This window comes from Myxocyprinus asiaticus, chromosome 10 (assembly GCF_019703515.2).
Source record: "Myxocyprinus asiaticus isolate MX2 ecotype Aquarium Trade chromosome 10, UBuf_Myxa_2, whole genome shotgun sequence".
Lineage (NCBI taxonomy): Eukaryota > Metazoa > Chordata > Actinopteri > Cypriniformes > Catostomidae > Myxocyprinus > Myxocyprinus asiaticus.
Genome location: NC_059353.1, coordinates 32,483,413 through 32,505,779, shown reverse-complemented (window position 1 = coordinate 32,505,779; position 22,367 = coordinate 32,483,413). Strand labels below are relative to the sequence as shown.

Genomic DNA, 22,367 nt, shown 5'->3' with positions numbered 1-22,367 from the left:
ACACACACACACACACACACACACACACACGTTTGCATGAAAATATCTACTCAAACCCTTATTTATGTAGTCCGCCAGCAGGATGTGTTAAAGACAATTCTATTAAAGATATTTTTATTCAGCTGCTTTTAAAACGTGATATAATAACAGCTATGACCCAAAACACCAGTTCATTTACACTGGCGGCCAAAAGTTTGGAATAATGCACAGATTTTGCTGTTTCGGAAGGAAATTGGTACTTTAATTTACCAAAGTGGCATTCAACTGATCACAAAGTATAGTCAGGACATTACTGATGTAAAAAACAGCACCATCACTATTTGAAAAAAGTCATTTTTGATCAAATCTATACAGGCCCCATTTCCAGCAGTCATCACTCCAACACCTTATCCTTGAGTAATCGTGCTAAATTGCTAATTTGGTACTAGAAAATAACTTGCCATTATATCAAACACAGTTGAAAGCTATTTGGTTTGTTAAATGAAGCTTAACATTGTCTTTGTGTTTGTTTTTGAATTGCCACAGTATGCAATAGACTGGCATGTCTTAAGGTCAATATTAGGTCAAAAATGTCAAAAAAGAAACAGCTTTCTCTAGAAACTCGTCAGTCAATCATTGTTTTGAGGAATGAAGGCTATACAGTGCTTGAAATTGCCAAAAAAAACTGAAGATTTCATACAAAGGTGTACACTACAGTCTTCAAAGACAAAGGACAACTGACTCTAACAAGGACAGAAAGAGATGTGGAAGGCCAGATGTACAACTAAACCAGAAGATAAGTACATCAGAGTCTCTAGTTTGAGAAATAGATGCCTCACATGTCCTCAGCTGACAGCTTCATTGAATTCTACTCGCTCAACACCAGTTTCATGTACAACAGTAAAGAGAAGACTCAGGGGTGCAGGCCTTATGGGAAGAATTGCAAAGAAAAAGCCACTTATGAAACAGAAAAACAAAAAGAAAAGGTTAGAGTTGGCAAAGAAACACAGACATTGGACAACAGATAATTGGAAAAGAGTGTTATGGATCTTAACCCCATTGAGCTTTTTTGGGATCAGCTAGACTGTGAGGTGCGTGAGAAGTGTCCAGTACGACATCTATGGCAAGTACTACAGGAAGCGTGGGGTGAGATGTCACCTGAGTATCTGGACAAACTAACAGCTAGAATGCCAAGGATCTGCAAAGCTGTCATTGCTGGACGTGGAGGATTTTTTGATGAGAACTCTTTGAAGTAGTTTAAGAAGTTATGAAATATATAATAGTAATTTTTCACATTTTTAAAGTCCTGACTATACATTGTGATCAGTTGAATACCACTTTGGTGAATAAAAGTACCAGTTCTTTCCATAAGAGCAAAATCTGTATATTATTCCAAACTTTTGGCCGCCAGTGTATTTACTTTGTATTCAACCACTGTTCAACATCCATGGTGGTGGAGATGCAGGGACTGATCATTCTTCATGGCTAAGATAGATTGAGCTGAAAAACCATGCTCTATTTTGTGTACATCCTTTCTATACTTTTAGTACCTGAATGAGTATAAATTTTTCCTTCTTGGATTTTTAGCATGTGTCTGCTGGTGTCTTTGATTGTTTTCTTTTGCACATATCCAGGATGCCGTTCGTGTGTTGATCCGGCATTCTGCCGATGTTAACGCGCGGGATAAGAACTGGCAGACTCCTCTGCATGTTGCTGCGGCCAACAAGGCCCTGCGCTGTGCTGAGGTTATCATCCCACTCCTGAGCAGTGTCAATGTGTCAGACCGCGGGGGACGCACCGCCCTGCACCATGCCGCCCTCAATGGGCACACAGAGGTACTGCAAGTCGAGGCCGATTTTGTTTATTTACCGTGATGCTGTGCAAAGGCGAAACGCAGTAACTGCACATTTTGTCTTAATTGAGTAATGACCGAAATCAGGACGGCCCAATAGTGGAAAAGCGCTTATAGACTATGATTTGTCCTGTGGCAGACAGGTTAGGATCAAATATGCCCAGATTCATATACATACATGTCTAATCAGTGCATTACCATGTGTGTTTGTACAAAACATTTGGCTGGACAATCAAACAGGTTTAAAGCCATTTGTCTCAGCTTCATTCTTTCTTGGCATTGTAACTACGTTTTGCCTGTGCAGGGCAGCATAGACATTCATAGAAGTCATGTTTTATTTCACTTCATACATACTGAAGTACCTGCACATCATTGTCACTGTTGTTTTAATTATCTTGGAGCTCTCAACACTCAGAGTGGCATTTCAGAAGTCATTATATAAATTGCACACAGCAAACAATAAGAGCTTCGGGAGACCCATTGTTATTGATGCATTACTGACTCATGGGTTACTGCCTGCTGAGACTGATGCATGCATTCTCTCCCCATCTCCCTCTTGTTAATGTTGTTCTGGTTTCTCTTCTCTCTCTCTCTCTCTCTCTCTCTCTCTCTCTCTCTCTCTCTCGGTCTCTGTCATCAGATGGTTAGCCTTCTGCTGGCCAAGGGTGCAAACATTAATGCCTTCGACAAGAAAGATTGCCGTGCACTGCACTGGGCTGCATATATGGGTGAGGGGAAATTCCTATATACTTTGTGAATGCTCTGTCCTTTCACTGAGTCGAAGTGTGAGGTGCAGGTTTTATCAATGTGGGCTGCTCGAAGAGTTTTTAACCTGCTTATTGAAGTGTAATAAGTTTACACCTCTAAATTCTGTCACTGCACTAAATGAAGCTTTTGTAATATGGCAGAAAAATCAGACAGGAATACTAAAAGGAATTCTCCCAAAAATGAAACCTTTATGACTTTTTTTCTTTCGTGGAACACAAAAGGAGATATTTCTTCACTGTATGTCTTTAGTCTTGTCTTTAAGACTTGGAATAGAGTCTGCCATATGGACTACTTTTATGGTACTTTTGTTGTCCCTGGTCAGTATATGGTTTTGTTGAATGGAAAAGAGCAAAATAAAGATTCTTCAAAACATGTCATTTTGTGTTCCAAAAGTCATATGAGTTTGGAATGGCCCAAGGATGAGACAATGATGATATAATTCTCATTTTTTTGTGTAAACTATTCCTTTAAGCTTTTCTCTGTTCCCCCACAGGTCATTTAGATGTGGTGTGTTTGTTGGTGAGTCAAGGGGCTGAGCTTAGCTGCAAGGACAAGAGGGGATACACACCTCTCCATGCTGCTGCTTCCAACGGACAGATTGCTGTGGTGAAACACCTGCTCAGTCTAGCTGTCGAGGTAATCATGACTCATGATTCATATAGATATTTGTGGGCCCTCATATGTCCATATCTGAAATTGAAGAGAGCATGGACTCATGGAAAAAACAATGTTAAACCCTCTCCGGCCCTTTCCACTTAAAGATGTCATGAAACAGCGTTGGTACACATTTAAATAGACAGTTCACCCAAAAATGAAAATTCTCTCATTTAATCGCCCTCATGCCATCCCACACTTTCTTTCTTCTACTTAACAGAAACAAAGATAGGGCCATGCAAGTGAATGGTGGTCAGAACTTTGAAGGTCCAAAAAGCACATAAGAGCAGTATAAAAGTAATCTATACGACTTACGAATCCATATCTTCAGAAGCAATATGATAGGTGTGGGTGAGAAACAGATCAATATTTAAGTCCTTTTAACTAGAAATTCTCCTTCCTGCCCAATAGGTGGCGATATTCACAAAGAATGCATATTGCCAAAATAAAAGAAGAAGAATGTGCAAGTAAAAGTAGAGATTTATAGTAAAAAGGGACTTAAATATTTATCTGTTTCTCACCCACACCTATCATATCGCTTCTGAAGATATGGATTTAACCAGTGGAGTCATATGGATTACATTTATGCTGCCTTTATATGCTTTTTTTGACCTTCAAAGTTCTGGCCACCATTTACTTGAACTGTATGGACCTACAGAGCTGAGATATTTTTCTAAAAATCTTTGTTTGTGTTATGCAGAATAAAGAAAGTCAAAGACATCAGGGATGGCATGGGGGTGAGTAAATGACAGAATGTTCAGTTTTAGGTGAACAATCCCTTTAACCTCTGTATTAGAATGAATTTCAATTGATCCAAATATTGAGCAGAACTTAGGACTTAGGGTGGAATTTTATCCATCTGAATTTGATATGTAATATTATTTGTTACAAATACCTTACTTATATTTGTCTCTGAATATTAAGCTGGGATAGGAGAAAATATTTTAACATTGAAAAAATTATACACATTACACATAAAGAGAGACATTTTTCAAGAATGAAAACACTGAATAAATACATCATAGGAGAAACATTACAGAACAGATCTGGGTCGAATCTAAATGCATGCACACTCTTTATTCTGTGTTCTCACACTGTGTGTATTCTGTGTTCTCTCTTTCCATAGATAGATGAGGCCAATGCCTTTGGTAACACAGCCCTGCATGTGGCATGTTTTAATGGACAGGATGCAGTGGTCAGTGAACTGATTGACTACGGTGCCAATGTCAGCCAGCCAAATAACAAGGGCTTCACACCACTTCATTTTGCTGCAGTGTCCACCCATGGTGCCCTGTGTTTGGAGTTCCTGGTCAACAGCGGAGCTGATGTTAATGTGCAGGTGTGTCATAGACCAAATATGGGCAAAACATCCAAATCCTGTCTGTATTAAATGGGCTTTATGTTGTTTAACTATATGAAGGAATAGTTTATCAAATTTTTTTTATTCCGTCATAATTTACTCACCCTCATATCGTTCCAAACATGTATGACTTACTGTCTTATGTGGCACAAAAGGAGAAAATTGCATGAATATCCTGGTCAATTGCAGTTGATGGTGACTCACTTTAAAGCTTAGAAAAGCACCCAAAAGTATCATAAAAGTAGTCCATGTGACTTGTGCATTATATTCCAAGTCTTCTGAAGGCATACGATTAAACAGTATTTTTCAGTAAAATCTTGATGTCTGGTGCACGTTAATGAATGCTATGATAGAAGCTCATTCACGGTGGCTTGTATGGTCACTAGTGTTGTTTAGCACTAAAAACAAATGCAAGTTTTTGTGTAAACATGCACGATTTACATTTTTTAAAATCTATTTAATACTGTATATTAATATTATTTTGATACATTTCAATGGGTTATTTGAAAGACATGTTTCATTATTTTATTAAGATAAACATTTGTTGTGCTGCCACTTAATGTCCAATGTAGAATCTGCACACTGAAGCAAAACTTACTTTCCCCAGCATTATCAGTCATGTTTTTTCAACTCGCAATTAACATTTTGTGTCATCTGATAAGAGTCGTGATGGGAAAAGCCCTCTTCATTTGACAGCAGTGCACGGACGGTTCACACGCTCCCAGACACTCATCCAGAACGGTATAGCCATTTTTAACCTGAATCCGTACCGCCTTTGATTGTAAATTCACACAGCCGATTTGCATATTGGGGGTGTACATTGAGAGCGCGGGTGTGTGTTTTCATACAGGAGGAGAGATAGACTGTGTTGATAAGGATGGAAACACTCCGCTGCACGTTGCTGCTCGATACGGCCATGAACTTTTAATAAACACCCTGATCACGAGTGGAGCTGACTGCACTAGGTTTGACTCTTTGGATCTTTATTAAATCATCATTATTTGTTGTCTCTGACACACTTAGTCTTTCTCTCTCTATATATCTCTGCAGAAGAGGGGTACACGGCATGTTCCCCTTGCATCTAGCCGCTCTGAACGCTCATGCCGACTGCTGCCGGAAGCTTCTCTCCTCAGGTACCGACTACGCCACTGAGTCAAACTACAGTAGCGCTACCTCTATGAAGGTAAAATAGTGCCTAAATGATTCGCATGCGCAGAGTAAGATTTGTGAAAGCGTAACTCAAATTGCAAGCATAAAAATAAATTGCATGTGCACAGAACGTTTTGTTAAGGTGTAAATGAAGTTGCAAGCATAAAAAAAAAATATTAGCAATACTTTAATGCTTTGCATAAGTGTAATTCATGTGTCGTGAATCTTTAACTTCAAATTAACACAAAGTAAATTTGATTTATATTCTTCTGACTTTTTTTTGCGTTTACACTTTTGGCACTGTTTTTGTGTCTAAACATGGCCAAAAACATTGAAAACCTGCAATCAGCGGTATGCAAGCAAAGAAAGGGTGTCATGAACAGCAAAACGGATTGACCGTGTAAAATCAGTCTGTATGTGTAAAATAAACTACTTCAAACGTGTAAATGACTTGTGTTTGTGGCATAAATATTTTCCACTATTATCATACACTATTCCATCTTCCCTTTTGTTGCGCTCACACTTTTGGCAAGAATTTCTCACTGAAAAGAGTTTTGCAAGCACGAGGGGGAAGGCAGGTCTACCTGCTTCTAGTAACCAATCAAATTAGGTTTTTGCTTGACAAGTTTACTCTGATCTGATTGGTTTAATAACGTGACAGACAGCTTCTTCATATAGCTCAGCATCGTTCGTCTGGGTATCTCTTTTCTCTTAAATATTAAACTTAAATATTAATACATACATGTTCTTTTATTGTGAGAGTAAAGTTGAGCTGTCACCATTTATTGATATAAATATTAATCTCAATCTTGTGTTCAAATGTTTCTTCTTGTTGCTGTTGTTAATTTTAATTATAGTAACTTTTAATTATCATTGGCAAGGCATTTTGATGAATTGATGGAATTAGCTGGTATCATAGAACTCATGACAGAAAACAAATTAATAAAGTAAGGCATATAAAATGAAGCTCTCAGATAGAAGAGATAGATAGATAGTTAACTTATATCATTTTGTTTCCTAGAATGAGTTCTATGATACCAGCAAGTTCCATCCATCCATTTGCCATGCCAGTGATAATTGAAAGTAATTAAAATATAATTAAAATAAAGAACAGCAACAAGAAGAAACATTTGATCACCAGATTGAGATTCATATTTATATCAATAAATGGTATCAGCTCAACTTTACACTCGCAATAAAAGAATGTTTATTTATTTATTTATTTATTTATCCCCTTTTCTCCCAATTTGGAATGCCCAGTTCCCACTACTTAGTAGGTCCATGGTGGCGCGGTTACTCACCTCAATCCGGGTGGCGGAGGAAAAGTCTCAGTTGCCTCCGCTTCTGAGACAGTCAATCCACGCATCCTATCACGTGGCTCGCTGTGTATGACACCACGGAGACTCACAGCATGTGGAGACTCATGCTACTCTCCACGATCCATGCACAACTTTGATTCGAACTCGCGACTCCAGTGGTGGTAGTCAGCGTCAATACTCGCTGAGCTACCCAGCCCGATTGCAGGTTTTCAATGTTTTTGGCCATGTTTAGGCGCAAAAACAGTGCCAAAAGTGTAAACGCAAAAAAATGTCAGAAGAATACAAATCAAATTTACTTTGTATTAATAAGAAGTTACAGATTCACAACACATGAATTACACTTATGCAAAGCATTAAAGTATTGCTAATAATGTTTACAAAACGTTCTATGCGCATGCAAAAATACTACGCTTGCAACTAGAGTTACGTTTCACAAATCTCACGCAGTGCATGCAAATCATTTAGGCACTATTTTACCTTCATATACCTCAATCTAATGCTCTATAACTTGCTGGAAACATTTCTGGTAAAATACCATGTGGTGACACATGGAGATGTGGTGTTTGTGTGTAAAATGCAAGTTTGAATGTGACTTTCCAAGTTTTCTGTTCCCATTCCCTTTTCTAAACATTATTTACATTCCTTCCTATACTGCTTTATGAATAAAATTGGCATAATGCCACAAATAAAAATAAAAATATACAGATTAAAATTTTGACTGAAGGATAGCTACACTTATTTGTAGGGGGGCCGGGGGCATGCTCCCCCAGGAGATATATATATATATATATATATATATATATATATATATATATATATATATTTTATAAATTTTTTGGCAAAAACAACACCAAAGCGTTCAATTCTAGTGACTTTGAGAGAAGCATTTGTTAGTTTTCTTGAGTATGTGTAGCACTGGCTAAAGCTTAAAACACAGTAACTGTTCAGAACAAACACGTTCTTGTGCTAAAAAAGCAAGATGCAGCGCAGCGACAGGAGCAGAAGGCAGGTGTCTTGAGACGCATTTTCAACAGTTGAAGTTCTTTTTGACTTGACGCGGCATCTAAACATGCAGCGCTTCTGTGAGAGATGCTAAAAACTTAGTAAAAGTGACGCAGTGGTCAAAAACATCCATCGAGCAAAAGTTTCTGGTAAACGATTGAAAAACGGACGCAAAAACACGTTTGTCATGAACAGCCCCTTGATCTCATGACACAGCACTAGCTTAACCCTGTAAAGCCTGACATATGAAAGAACTAAAAGTCTATTAGAAAGTCTAATTTATTGACATTAAACTGTTTTTACTTCCATAAGACAAAATATAAAAAATCCTCCTGAGATCCAGAAATTTATTTTTGTGTAGGACATTTGTTCATTAAGTTTTTCTTAGCCCATACATGCTTCAGTAGTTAATCTTGGGCTATTATCAGAGGATTCCCTGGGCTTTTCAGAGATACTAAATGTTTGAGAGTTTAGCCAGCTTCCTCTCCTTGGTCTATAATGTAGATTGAAATGTATCACAGTTCAGTTCAGCACATCAAATACAATATGAATAAAATATACTCTTTTTCTCAATAAACAGTTTTTATCATATGTATTTTATGCACCAAACACTATATTGACATTTAAAAAAGGGAAATTGTAAAAATGTTTTTGCTGGGTCTCAGGAACTTATGGAAAGATGACTTATAATAGCTTGTAATGTAAAATAATGAGATCTTTAAAATGACAGAGCAGGCTGCATATATGAAAATACACCTATCCTAGTGTCCAAAAGCCTCTCCAAACAAATAAAACATAATCATTTTACACAAGAACTAATTACACATGCAAACACAACAATGACTAAAGGTATGCAAAGCATGGAGACATGATTTTAGTAATGAGATTTCACAGAATGAGTGCCTTTGGACACAATGAGTCTGAATCATTGAGTCTGTGTCATTTACTTGGCACCATCTCCTGGTGGCCAGATGTAACATTGTGCTTCTTGTGGATTATTTAACGATCTATGCATCCGATTATGTTGTTTGTGGGCTTGTTTGAAAGATAATCACCTCCTCTAAGTTATGGTATGTGATAGTTTATGTTACGTTTGTTTTCGTGAAGTTAAAAGTGAAAACGTAATTGTCAAAGACATATACTTAGCTATTACTCGCTATATTTTTGTCTGTGAGTAAAACAATTCTAGTTTTTTTTTAGCTTTCCAACAAAATATGACACATGGCTATTCGATCAGTTTGATGTTTTTGCTGATTGCAATAACATGTACAGTGCAATGTTTTTTTTTTTACAAATTATTAAAATGGAACACTTCTGATTTATCTGCAAATTTCAAAGCAGTTCTTCAGTTTTGGTAATAATGCCTGCATGCACAAAGAAGAGCTTCTAAGCTATTTTCTGTTAGTCAAGGCTGTATTTATTAATATTTTGACAAAAAAAAAAAAAAAAAAAAAAAGGGCCCCCATCAGAGCTTAAAGGGTTAATGAACTACATTACTTGTAAATGTAACTATTTTATTGAACATTGGCATCTTTGCTTTTTTATAGAATCAATAAGCCACTAGAGGCCATTTATTACAGTGCTTTTGACCTATTCTTTGCATCATTCCTAAGAACACCCTTTACCAAATGTAAAATCACTGTAACGTACAGGCTCAGATGGCTTATTGCCATATAAGACAACCCTCTTCTCCAAGATACTTTATAATTCATTCCATAAAAAACTATTTTCTTGGAACGCTTTAACTTTCCCTTCTTTTGTGTCTGAATTGATGAGCATTTTGTGTCATAAATTTTCCTCATATAAGGTCTGGCATGCCCTTATATCTGTGCTTCTGTAACTTGGCCTCTTGGCTGTGGGTTTTTAGCGGAGGAAACACTCTGTGTAGATTCTAGATGCTGAAGTTGCTTATCAGTTTAAGTTGCACAGTTTATACACATTTGTTTTCTCACCTCTGTGAGAGATGTATGTGCATCTTGTCTTTCCTGTTTGCAATGTCTTTTTTTCCTCCTGCACTAATATCCTTTTCTCTCTCTCTTTCTCATTCTCTCTCTCTCTCTCTCTCTCTCTCTCCTTCCTTGTCTTTCTTTTTCTGACTCCTTGTCCCCATGTCGTTCTATATCCCTCCTGCGGTCTGACACTGTGGCTGTCTGTGTCTGGGTTTGGGGGCTCTCTCCTCCTCCTGTCTGTGCGCTGCCTCCTTCCATTCCTCTACTACAGGAAGAAGGTATAGCATAATGTGCCCTCTCAGTAATGACTCGGTCCTGTCTGCAGGATTCCAGATCGACACGCCAGACAACCTGGGGAGGACGTGTCTGCATGCCGCTGCCGCCGGCGGGTGAGTTTGCAGTGGTTGATTTGGCATGGCACTGGCAACCCAATTCAGTTTAGGCTGGTCAACTGTCTGGTTTAGGTCAAGCATGCATCTGTCTTTGTCAAAACTACTTTGTGTCTGCAAACCAGCTTAAGGCAAAGCTGCTGTTATTAAAATCTGTCTGTCTGCCTCTTTCTGTCTTTTTCTTTCAGTAATGTGGAATGTGTAAAGCTGTTGCTCAGCAGTGGAGCTGATCATAACCGCAGGGACAAACGTGGAAGGTAAGTTCTTGGTACAAGTAAGATGTTTCAGGATGATTGTTCGCTCACTTGTCACGTCTGTGCTCTGCTCAGCTGGGGTTCAGTACCGAATCCTCTAGATGGACATTATTCTGTGCGTTTTAGTGCATTCAAAAACATGTGATTGACATCATGCTGTACTGGTCAACGTTAAACACAGTTTTCTCTGTATTGCACAAGAATCACTCTACTATAAATGTTGCAAAGCATGGTCAAACATTCTACATTCCATAAATCATAAATTGAATCAAATTCTTATCAAAACATTGCTAGAGTTCTGTTTGAATTTTTTTAAGATTAGGCACCAGAAAAAATTATAAGAAATGTTTAATATCAGGGATGCAAACTACTCACCTTTCAGCTAAAGTCACCTTTTCTTACAGGGTTAGTTCACCCAAAAATTATAATTCTCTCATGATTTACTCACCTATAAGCCATCCCTGATGTATATGTCTTTCCTTCTTCAGCAGAACCGAAATGAAGATTTTTATAAGCACATTTTAGCTCTGTATGTCCATACAGTGAAAGCGAATGGGTGCCATGACGCTGCTGGCTGTTTGATGTTCCAAAAGGCATATTTAGGCAGCATAAAAGTAATCCACACAACTCCAGTCAATCAATTAATTTCTTCAGAAGCTAATCAATAGGCTTGTGTAAAAAAAATAAATAGATAATTAAAACTTTATTCACTTTTAAAAAACGCTTCCTGCTGGGCCTGGGTAGCTCAGCGAGGATTGACGCTTACTACCATCCCTGGAGTCGCGAGTTCGAATCCAGGGCGTACTGAGTGATTCCAGCCAGGTCTCCTAAGCAACCAAATTGGCCCGGTTGCTAGGGAGGATAGAGTCGCATGGGGTAACCTCCTCGTGGTCGTGATTAGGGGCTCTCGCTCTCTATGGGGCGCGTGGTAAGTTGTGCGTGGATCGTGGAGAGTAGCATGAGCCTCCACATGCTGGGAGTCTCTGCGGTGTTATGCACAGCGAGCCATGTGATAAGATGCGCGGATTGACGGTCTCAGAAGCGGGGGCAAGTCCTCCACCACCCGGATTGAGGTGAGTAACCGCACCACCACGAGGACCTACTAAGTAGTGGGAATTGGGCATTCCAAATTGGGAGAAAAGGGGATTTAAAAAAAAAAACGCTTCCTGCTACCAGTTGACCCATCACGGAGCTGTCGCGTGACATAAGCGCAATGGCACATTCACATTCAGAAGTTGGAAGCGCGCGCTTTGTATACAACATGCGAGAGTTAGGTCATTACAAACAGCAATACAGCGGTGGGCTGAAGCAAAGATTTAAGTGTAAAAACATTTTAATTATCAATTTGTTTCCTACACAAACCTATCAATTTGGTTCAGAAGACATTAATTGATCGAATGGAGTCGTGTGGAGTACTTTTATGCTGCCTAAATATGCAGCCAGCAGCCTCACGGCACCCATTCACTTTGAATAGACAAACAGAGCTGAAATGTGCTTATAAAAAATCTTCATTTCGGTTCTGATGAAGAAGGAAAGACATACACATCTGGGATGACTTAAAGGTGAGTAAATCATGATAGAATTATCATTTTGGGGTGAACTAATCCTTTAAAAAAAATTGTCCAAATTGTTTGGTAAAATGTTCTAAATTTTTCTTATTCAAATCACTTATTCAAACAGGGTTTCTTTAAACTTAAACACTTAAAAAATGCTTTAAATAAAATAAACAAATAAATAAATAATAACTGAAAATACACATCTGGAACACTTGATAAGATTTTCTCACCTTTTTCACCTCTTATGAGTTTGCATCCCTGATAATTGCTTTGAATGCCAACATCCTGGATGTTTGGACATACAACTGTAAAATAATAATTAATAATAAAAAATAAAATAATAATAAATATAAATAATATATAATAATAACAAATAATTTTACGTTTCATACAACGATTCTGTGATGTTCTACAGTAGATCATGTTTCTTTACAAATCACAAAAAGCACGTTTGACAATTTCTTTTTGAAGAGGTTATATACAAATTGGTCAACTCAATTTTTTTTATTGAATCTGTCTAAAATTTTCACTTTATAATAATGGTGTCTGTGGAATTAGTCATTGTCAATACATAGTATTATGTATTTCATGAAAAGTAGTAAATATAAATAAATTTTTTTTTTATGATTAATGGTAATGTAAGCGATTTTAGCCATTCTAGAATTTCCACAAGCTAAGATATTGGATTAGCCACAGCCCCTCTTTCCAAAACCTCACACTCCAAAGATACCAAATGAGCTTTATTGTGACCGACATGGAGCAGAAATTGTTGTCAAAAACAATAGCATCAAAATAGCGCCCTCAACTGACAACTGTTATGAGCAACATGGCATACAAATGGCATTAAAAGGATAGTACACCCAAAAATTAAAATTCTCTTATCATTTACTCACCCTCATGCCATCCCAGATGTGTATGATTTTATTTCTTCTGCAGAACAAAAACGAAGATTTTTAGAAGAATATCTCAGCTCTGAAGGTCCATACAGTGCAGAATGGTGATCAGACCTTTGAAGCTCCAAAAATCACATAAAGGCCACAAAAAAGTAATCCATATGACTCCAGTGGTTAAATACACATGTGTGTGAGAAACAGATCAATATTTAAGTCCTTTTTTTTTTTTTTTTTACCATAAATCTTCACTTTCACTTTCAAAATGTGACAGAATATAAAAAGGAACTTAAATATTGATCTGTTTCTCAACCACACCTATCGTATTGCTTCTGAAGATATAGATTTAACCACTGGAGTCACTGGATACTTTTATGTGGCCTTTATTTGATTTTTGGAGCTTCAAAGGCCTGGTCACCATTCACTTGCATTGGACCAACAGAGCAGAGATATTCTTCTAAAAACCTTTGTGTTCTGCAAAAGAGTTTTGTTTGCTGTTTACAGAGTCTAGTGCTGTCCCAGAGATGGGTGAGATATCTCATGAAACTTATTTCATTAATATCTTTCAAGGAGTTGGAACATTTTTGCATACCTTTCCATGAAAAATATCGCTTACAGCACCGTGACTCAAATCTTAAAAAGGTTTTTATTTATTTATTTATTTATTTTTTACAAATTTTTTCTGATGGTATGTTAAATAGTATATTATCACCCTGAAGCCGATACCACTGTACACACTGAGTTAAATGATTATTTCTGTACTAGTTTGTTTGTATACTGAAGCATTGAGATGCAGCTTGTGTGTGAATGAGATGGTAAAATGTCACCAGAATGCCCTGTCAGTGGTTTCTAATTATGTCAATGTCTGTTTGTCGGTTTTGGGTGTGGACAGGACCCCTCTCCACTATGCGGCAGCTAGCCGACACTTTCAGTGCCTGGAGACTTTGGTGTCCTGTGGTACCTGCATTAATGCTACTGACCAGTGGGGGCGCTCTGCCCTGCACTATGCTGCAGCATCTGACCTGGATAGGAGGTATACAAAACATTTTATTTGAGATCTGAAGTTGTCTAAATTGTCCGTTTAGCAATTGGACAACTTAAAGGTGAGGTGTGATATTTTTTTTTAAACACTTTCTCCTATCCTAGCTATCCTAATATGCAGAATTAACTATAAACCATTCATATTGAAGGATCTAAAGATCTTATTTGAGATTTTAATGGCAACTTGAGTGTGTTTGCGGCTTCAAGTGAGTAAACATACGTCTGTGTTGTACTTCATTTATGTTGTTCTTTAATTCTTTCCTATTACTTTATTATATATTTACTAGTTTATTTCTATTCATTTTATATATTCATTTTTACTTATTACTTTTCTTTTTATATTATTTCTTTTGCTATGCATTATTATTTTTGTTTAATCTTATGTTGTGTGCTGTTTTGTCTTCACAAGTTAGAGATAGGGAGTTGTCTCCATTTCAAGGTCTTCAATGTCACAGGATGATGTTGTGAAGCAGTAATTTTCCATTGTTTTTGCTTTGTATAATAACACTTGTTAAACTTGTTCTGGTCAGACAGAGTCAGACTGAGCATTGAGACAGTCTCAATTAATATTATTCAATAAATAAAACTCATAATAGTAAAACATTAGAAATTTTACAACAATCTCACCTAAATCTCACAGGAGCTGTTTTTTAAAATAAATTCTTGCCTCTAGTTTTATTCTGAAGGAATGGCCCTTTTTGTCAGTTACTTGTTTACCAACAAGATGTGATGCAGTCATGTGCTGACTACAATTTGTATTGTTGTTATTACCTTCACATTTACTATATGTTACAGTGAACAAATGTTTGCAGGAATTCCATTCATTATAAATGTGGAAAATGCAGGAATTATTAAAATTGTGCGAAATACTCGCAATCCCGTGTCAATACCCGCAATCTGTTTCAGTGACCAATGGCAAACAGGGGAAGTGTTCGGATAGCCTGTTTTAAAAACATCATTATTTTTTGCTATTCCTTTTGGCGAAAAGTGGTGCAGAAATTGCACACTTCACCTTTAATAAACATTGGAGTGAGTGAGAGTGAAAAACGGTGGGTAGTGTCATTCCCACATTAGTAATTTAAAAGCACAAATTGAAGATTGAAAGGGTAAATTTGTGGCCAAGCAACATGTTGGCTAATTGACCATCTTAGATACATGTCTGTTTTTTTTCCTTTTTTTTGAAATTTTTATCCTCTTTTCTCCCCAATTTTGCCTAATTCCCACTACTTAGTAGGTCCTCATGGTGGCGTGGTTACTTTAATTGTCACCACGAGGAGCTTACCCCATGTGACTCTACCCTCCCTAGCAACCGGGCCAATTTTTGGTTGCTTAGGAGACCTGGCTGGAATCACTCAGCACACCCTGGATTCGAGCTTGCGACTCCAGGGGTGGTAGTCAGCGTCAATACTTGCTGAGCTACCCAGGCCCCATCTTAGATACATGTCTAATCGGATTAAACGCAAGTGATCTAGACAGTGGCCTAGCTGTGGACCTACAGCAAGTGAAATCGAGTGCAGTCTCCAGAGCCAGATAGCTGCTACCATATCACATATATTGTGTTACCATGGCAACCCCAGGCTAATTTTAAGTCTCAAGTCAACAGGTAGTTTATGTGACAGGGGCTTGGTGTCAGGTTGATTGGGCATACAGAAACACTTTTGTGCCTAGACTAATTAGAAAGGCTATCAGAATTCACTGGCAAATATAATTTCATGGATAATTAATGAGTTGGTTACCACTGTTTTCACCAAGCTATGATTACCATTAGGAATGTGCAAAACTACATATTTGCTAACTCAACTAGTCGGTGAGTTGTCTGACTAATTGACTAATTCACTTTATAATTAGACTTGTTTACAGTCCACCAGACTCCAGTCAGATGCGTAACAAAGGGTGTGTACATACAGGACATGTTCTTGTGTTAAAAAATGGCTAGACAGAGTGCAACAAAATGAAACAGAATGCAGGGGTCTCGAGATGTTTTAAGTTGAACAGTTTTAATGAGATGCTGAATGAGCACGCTGCAAACCTCTTTAAGAATACTGTAATACTGCTCTTAATTAATCCTCTTTAAAATACCACCGCTAATAATATTAAAGGGATAGTTCACCCAAAAATGAAAATTCTCTCATCATTCACTCACTCTCGTGCCATCCCAGGTCTGTATGACTTACTTTCTTCCGCAGAACACAAACAAAGATTTTTAGAAGTATATCTCATTTTTGGAGGTACAAAGATCTGATCAACATTCACTTGCATTGTATGGACCTACAGAGCTGAAATATTCTTCTAAAAATGAATTGTGTTCTGCTGAAGAATGAAAGTCATACACATCTGGGGGGCATGAGGGGGAGTAAATTTTTATTTTTAGGTGAACTATCCATTTAAAGCTAAAAATAAATAAATATAAATGAATAATAAAAAAAATAAATCGAGATAGGCCATTATGACTTATCCCTAGTTATCATGAAACAAACTTAATGGGAAAAGGCTCTTCAGACTTAATTTTGAGTGTAAAGTTCCCATGTATAAGATTGTCACACGTATTTGTGACGTGTGTGTGTGTGATTTCTCTAAAGGAGGCGTGTGGTCCTGGAACCAGAGAGTGAAGGAGTTCAAGCCGAGAGGGAAAAGGAGGCAGCTCTGTGAGTTCTCATTTTTTTCTCTTTTTCTCCCAATTTGGAATGCCCAATTCCCAATGTGCTTTTAAGTCCTTGTGGTCGCATAGTGATTTGCCTCAGTCCAGGTGGTGGAGGTTGCCTCCCTGTCTGAGAATGTCAACCTGTGCATCTTATCATGTGGCTTGTTGAGTGTGTTTTCATGGAGACATAGTGCATGTGGAGGCTTCATGCTGTTCACTGTGGCAACCACACTCAACTCCCCATGTGCCCCACTGAGAATGAACCACATTATAGCGACCACGAAGAGTTCACCCCATGTGACTCTACCCTCCCTAGCAACCGGGCCAATTTGGTTGCTTAGGAGCCCTTGCTGGAGTCACTCAGCATGCCCTGGGATTTGAACTGATGAACTAGTGAACTCCAGGGGTGGTAGCCAGTGTATTCTACCACTGAACTACCCAGGCCCCCACCCGTCCAACCATCACTTAACTTTTTACACATGTGCTGCTCTGATGCCAAAACATCTGTGTGTGCCTGTGTGTGTCTATCATTTTCATTTCTGGGACAACATGAATATATTTTTCCCTCTTTGCACCATCCACAATAGTATGCATGCATTGTTTTGCATTATCCTGGGAAATTTTTTATACTTTCCCAGTGTTTATGCTGTCTATCTTCTCTCAATACCTTTGTCTGAATGTTACCAGCAGTACACCTGAGGCCTTTTTTCTGTTCCTGTATGCTTGTGAGATTCCTTCTGTTATATACACTACCAGTAAAAAATGTGAATATATGTATCTCGTGATCCTAAAAACCTTTTGAACAAAACGTTTTGTTTAAAGGGATAGTTCACCCAAAAATGAAAATTCTCTTATCATTTACTCACCCTCATGTCATCCCAGATGTGTGTGACTTTCTTTTATCTGCAGAACACAAATATTTTTTGAAGAATATCTCAGCTCTGTAGGTCCTTTAGATACAATTGAATGGTAACCAAAAAACACAAAGGCAGTTTAAAAGTAATACACATGACTCCAGAGGTTTAATTCATGTGGTCTGAAGTGATCCAAACGATTTTGGGTGGCCACTTTAAGTTATTTTTGTTTGGTATATGTGCTTTTGCTTCTTGTATTAGTTAATACTGGCATTATAAAGATATATGTTTCTATGCGTGTAGGTGTCTTGAGTTCCTGTTGCAGCACGGTGCTGCCCCGTCACTCAAAGATAAGCAGGGCTACAGTGCTGTTCACTATGCTGCAGCGTACGGCCATAGACAATGTCTGAAACTGGTGAGGACACATGCATGCCCATTGTGTGGCTCAGGACACTTCATTCATCTGTACTCAACTGTCACAACATTAGATTTAAATATGAAACCAAACATGCAATTGAATTCAGTCCAGTTTGTGGTTTCATTCTTGTGTCATACCACTGTATTGCCTGAATTTGTCACACACCACCTGCTGGTAAGACATATAGGTTTACAGTGAGAGAATGAATGTGTCCCAGTTTAATTGAGATTAGCATAATTGAGTTTAATGTGAACAGCTGTGATTCAGATTGGCTAAATTTGATTTCAGCTTTTGGACAGAGATGAGAACCATCAGGATGAGATGGAGAACAGCCAAACCAGGAGCCCACTGCATCTGGCTGTGAGTCCAATTTTTTAAGCACACACATACACATATGTTATTTTGCTATCTAAATGTGGACATACAGTACCACAGACTATAATTGTTTTCATATAAAGCTAATAATAATTACTAAAGACTGACCCTGACTCACTCCTTGACCTGCACCTAAAAGAGAACTTTTTGGACTTCTAGAGTTAAAAAAAGTGTCCAGTTTTCCCCACATGTCCTCAGAAAGAGGTTTTGCCATATTTAGCTGACTTCCGGGGACAAATTTACATCACTATTACTATTGCTATACTTTTAACACAACCACACTAATACGTTTCATTTGAAAACGCATTTATTTTCACACTGATGACGTTTACACCTCTCATCAACACTAAAACAGCATTTTCCTCCACCGAAAATTAAGCATTTAAAAAATACTCTCCATTACCGCATACTTTGTTTTCAGTTTTCTAACATCATCGTTTTCCAGAGTTTTCAAACGAAAACAGATTAGTGTGGATGTGGCCTTGGTGTTAGGAATTTAAACAAACCCCAAACCTTGAGTATTAAACTTCGATCCATATGTATCAAAGTTTAATTACACAAACTAACCCTAACCCTAATCTTCTGGCTTTTTTTTAGAGGTCTTATTATATTTGTGAGTACATTTTCAAAAATGTGGCCCAAGTTTAGGGAAACAAGTAAATCCGTACGCATGTGTATGTGTGTGCGCAGGCATACCACGGTCATGCACAGGCTCTGGAAGTCCTCTTGGAAGGTCACTGCGAGGTGGATCAGGGGGATGAGGTGGGTCGGACTCCACTGGCCCTTGCTGCCCTCAGGGGCCACACTGACTGTGCCCTCATCCTTCTGAACCACGGGGCCTCGCCAAGAAGCAGAGATACAATCCGTGGACGTACACCCATTCACCTAGCAGGTATTACACCTATGTGTTTGACAGACAGATGATGAAAATTATGGTGAATATAACATAACTGCTTAAATTATATTATTAACACATTAGATAATCTGTTTCTTACCCCCTCTACAGTATTGAATGGTCATACATCATGTGTGCGCCTCCTACTGGAAGACTCTGATAATGCAGATCTGGTGGACACAGCAGACTCTCAGGGACAGTAAGTGATTTAATAGCCCAGAAAACTCCAGGAAAGTCAGCACACTGTTGCTCCCAAAAAAATTTAATGAGCTCACCACAGAACTTAACAAATGTGTGGTTTCAAGCTACATACTCTTCATCAGACTAAATTGACACTCACCAATACACCCATATATTCACCTGTGTATACCAATCAAGAAATCACATGACAGTATCACATAATAACATCACATGACCCTAAATAAAAATCTGAATATATAAAAAACCATACAAATAGTATAAATATACCTAAACAGACATATATGTATATTTATACTGAGCAGTATTAAAATTATTACCATTAGTTTCTTAAAATCAGTGATACAATGGCTAAAACATCAGGTGAAAACACCATCATACTACCATTTAAATACTAGAAACAGGTAAACACAAGTGTCAGAGTTAACTCAAATGATGAGACAAATACACAAATCCTAGAATAGAATCTTAAAATCTTACAGTACCCACAGTCTTACAAAAAAGTTCCGATCTGAGTCAAAGAAAGGGACGTATATCAAAGTCCTCATTAAGGCCTCTAGATGATAAAGTATTAAGAGTAAATATCCAGAATGCCTCTCTTTTTTTTCCCTAATTTGGAATGCCCAATTCCCAATGCACTCTAGGTCCTCATGGTGGCGTAGTGACTCGCCTCAATCCGGGTGGCGGAGGACGAATCTCAGTTGCCTTTGCACCTGAGACCATCAATTCGCACATCTTATCATGTGGCTTGTTGAACGCGTTACTGCGGAGACGTAGCACGTGTGGAGGCTTCACGCTATTCTCCATGGCATCCACGCACAACTCGCCACGTGCCCCACTGAAAGCGAGAACCACATTATAGCGACCACGATGAGGTTACCCCATGTGACTCTACCCTCCCTAGCAACCAGGCCAATTTGGTTGCTTAGGAGACTTGGCTGGAGTCACTCAGCTCACCCAGGATTCGAACTCGCGACTCCAGGGGTGGTAGTCAGTGTCTTTACTCGCTGAGCTACCCAGTCCCCTCCAGAAAGCCTCTCTTTTAAGTAATTGTGTATTAACATCACCCCCTATCCGATGCGGTTTAACAAACTGGATGATGTGCTGAAGTGAAATGTGTCGCCACAGAACTCTTTGGATCGTGATTTCTAATAGAACTTCTATGTTCTGAAATTCTAGTCTTAAGAGATCTACTTGTCTTACCAATGTAAGATAAACCACCGGGACACTGGAGCATATATATGACTTTTGTAGTCTTGCATGATATCACACCCTTGATCCTAAATTACTTTCCCGTATGAGGATGGTTCATCTTAAGTTTTGGTTTTGTAAGGAAAGTTGCACTGCTGGCTACTATCACACCGATAGTTACCAGAAGGCACCTCACTCAAAAAATGAGAAGCAGCCATAGTTGGTGACAAGTCAGCCCTAACTACCATATCATGCAGATTAGGGGGTCTTTTATATACTATACGAGGGGAACTGCTAAAACAACTCTTAAGGGATGGATCACTATTGATAATATACCAGTGTTCCTTCAGAATAGACTCAATTTATTTGGTGAGAGGAGAATACTGTATAAACAGATGAAATCAGAAGTTTACATACACCTTAGCCAAATACATTTTAAACTCAGTTTTTCACAAGTCCTGGCATTTAATTGTAGAAAACATTGTAGTCTTAGGTCAGTTAGGATCACTACTTTATTTTAAGAATGTGAAATGTCAGAATAATAGTAGAGAGAATGATTTATTTCAGCTTTTATTACTTTAATCACATTCCCAGTGGGTCAGAAGTGTACATACACTTTGTTAGTATTTGGTTGCATTGCCTTTCAATTTTTTAACTTGGGTCAAATGTTTTGGGTAGCCTTCCACAACCTTCTCACAATAAGTTGCTGGAATTGTGGCCCATTCCTCCAGACATAACTGGTGTCAGGTTTGTAGGCCTCCTTGCTTGCACACGCTGTTTCAATTCTGCCCACAAATAATCAGATTGAGGTCAGGACTTTGTGATGGCCACTTCAATACTTTGACTTTGTTGTCCTTAAGCCATTTTGCCACAAATTTTGAAGTATGCTTGGGGTCATTGTCCATTTGGAAGACCCATTTGCAACCAAGATTTAACTTCATGGCTGATGTCTTGAGATGTTGCTTCAATATATCCACATCATTTTCCTTCCTCATGATGCCATCTAATTGTGAAGTTCACAGTCCCTCCTGCAGCAAAGCACCCCATCAACATGATGCATGCTTCACGGTAGGGATGGTGTTCTTCGGCTTGCAAGCCTCACCCTTTTTCCTCCAAACATAAAGCTGGTCATTATGGCCAAAATGAAGTTTCATATGACCAGAGTAAATTTCTCCAGAAAGTAAGATCTTTGTCCCCATGTGCACTTGCAAACTGTTTTTTGGCAGTATTTTTTTAGATTTTCTCCCTTTTTCTCCCCAATTTGTAATGCCCAATTCCCAATGCACTCCTCGTGGTGGTGTAGTGACTCGCCTCAATCCGGGTGGCGGAGGATGACTCTCAGTTGCCTCCATGTCTGAGACGTCAATCCACGCATCTTATCACGTGGCTTGTTGAGCACATTACTGCAGAGACATAGTATTCTCTGCGGCATCCACACACCACGCGCCCCACCAAGAGCGAGAATCACATTATAGCAACCACGAGGAGGTTATCCCATGTGACTCTACCCTCCCTAGCAACCAGGCCAATTTGGTTGCTTAGGAGACCTCGCTGGAATCACTCAGCACGCCCTGGATTCGAACTCACGACTCCAGGGGTGGTAGTCAGCGTCTTTACTCACTGAGCTACCCAG

At 38.5% G+C, this 22,367-nt stretch overlaps 1 protein-coding gene across 3 annotated transcripts in view; it reads left to right on the top strand.

The window, feature by feature from the left end:
- LOC127446895 (serine/threonine-protein phosphatase 6 regulatory ankyrin repeat subunit B-like) overlaps positions 1 to 22,367 on the top strand; it is a 52,754-nt gene that overhangs the window by 15,069 nt on the left and 15,318 nt on the right. For 2 of the 3 annotated variants that reach the window (XM_051708210.1, XM_051708212.1), the window contains exons 5-19: positions 1,614 to 1,814; positions 2,472 to 2,559; positions 3,093 to 3,235; positions 4,380 to 4,592; positions 5,276 to 5,354; positions 5,464 to 5,578; positions 5,664 to 5,746; positions 10,304 to 10,421; positions 10,610 to 10,678; positions 14,014 to 14,154; positions 16,742 to 16,807; positions 17,961 to 18,072; positions 18,364 to 18,435; positions 19,141 to 19,342; positions 19,457 to 19,544. In XM_051708210.1, coding sequence (XP_051564170.1) covers positions 1,614 to 1,814; positions 2,472 to 2,559; positions 3,093 to 3,235; positions 4,380 to 4,592; positions 5,276 to 5,354; positions 5,464 to 5,578; positions 5,664 to 5,746; positions 10,304 to 10,421; positions 10,610 to 10,678; positions 14,014 to 14,154; positions 16,742 to 16,807; positions 17,961 to 18,072; positions 18,364 to 18,435; positions 19,141 to 19,342; positions 19,457 to 19,544 — 1,790 coding nt within the window. The remainder of the gene's footprint in view (positions 1 to 1,613; positions 1,815 to 2,471; positions 2,560 to 3,092; positions 3,236 to 4,379; positions 4,593 to 5,275; positions 5,355 to 5,463; positions 5,579 to 5,663; positions 5,747 to 10,303; positions 10,422 to 10,609; positions 10,679 to 14,013; positions 14,155 to 16,741; positions 16,808 to 17,960; positions 18,073 to 18,363; positions 18,436 to 19,140; positions 19,343 to 19,456; positions 19,545 to 22,367) is intronic. The other variant, XM_051708211.1, reaches the window with a different exon arrangement.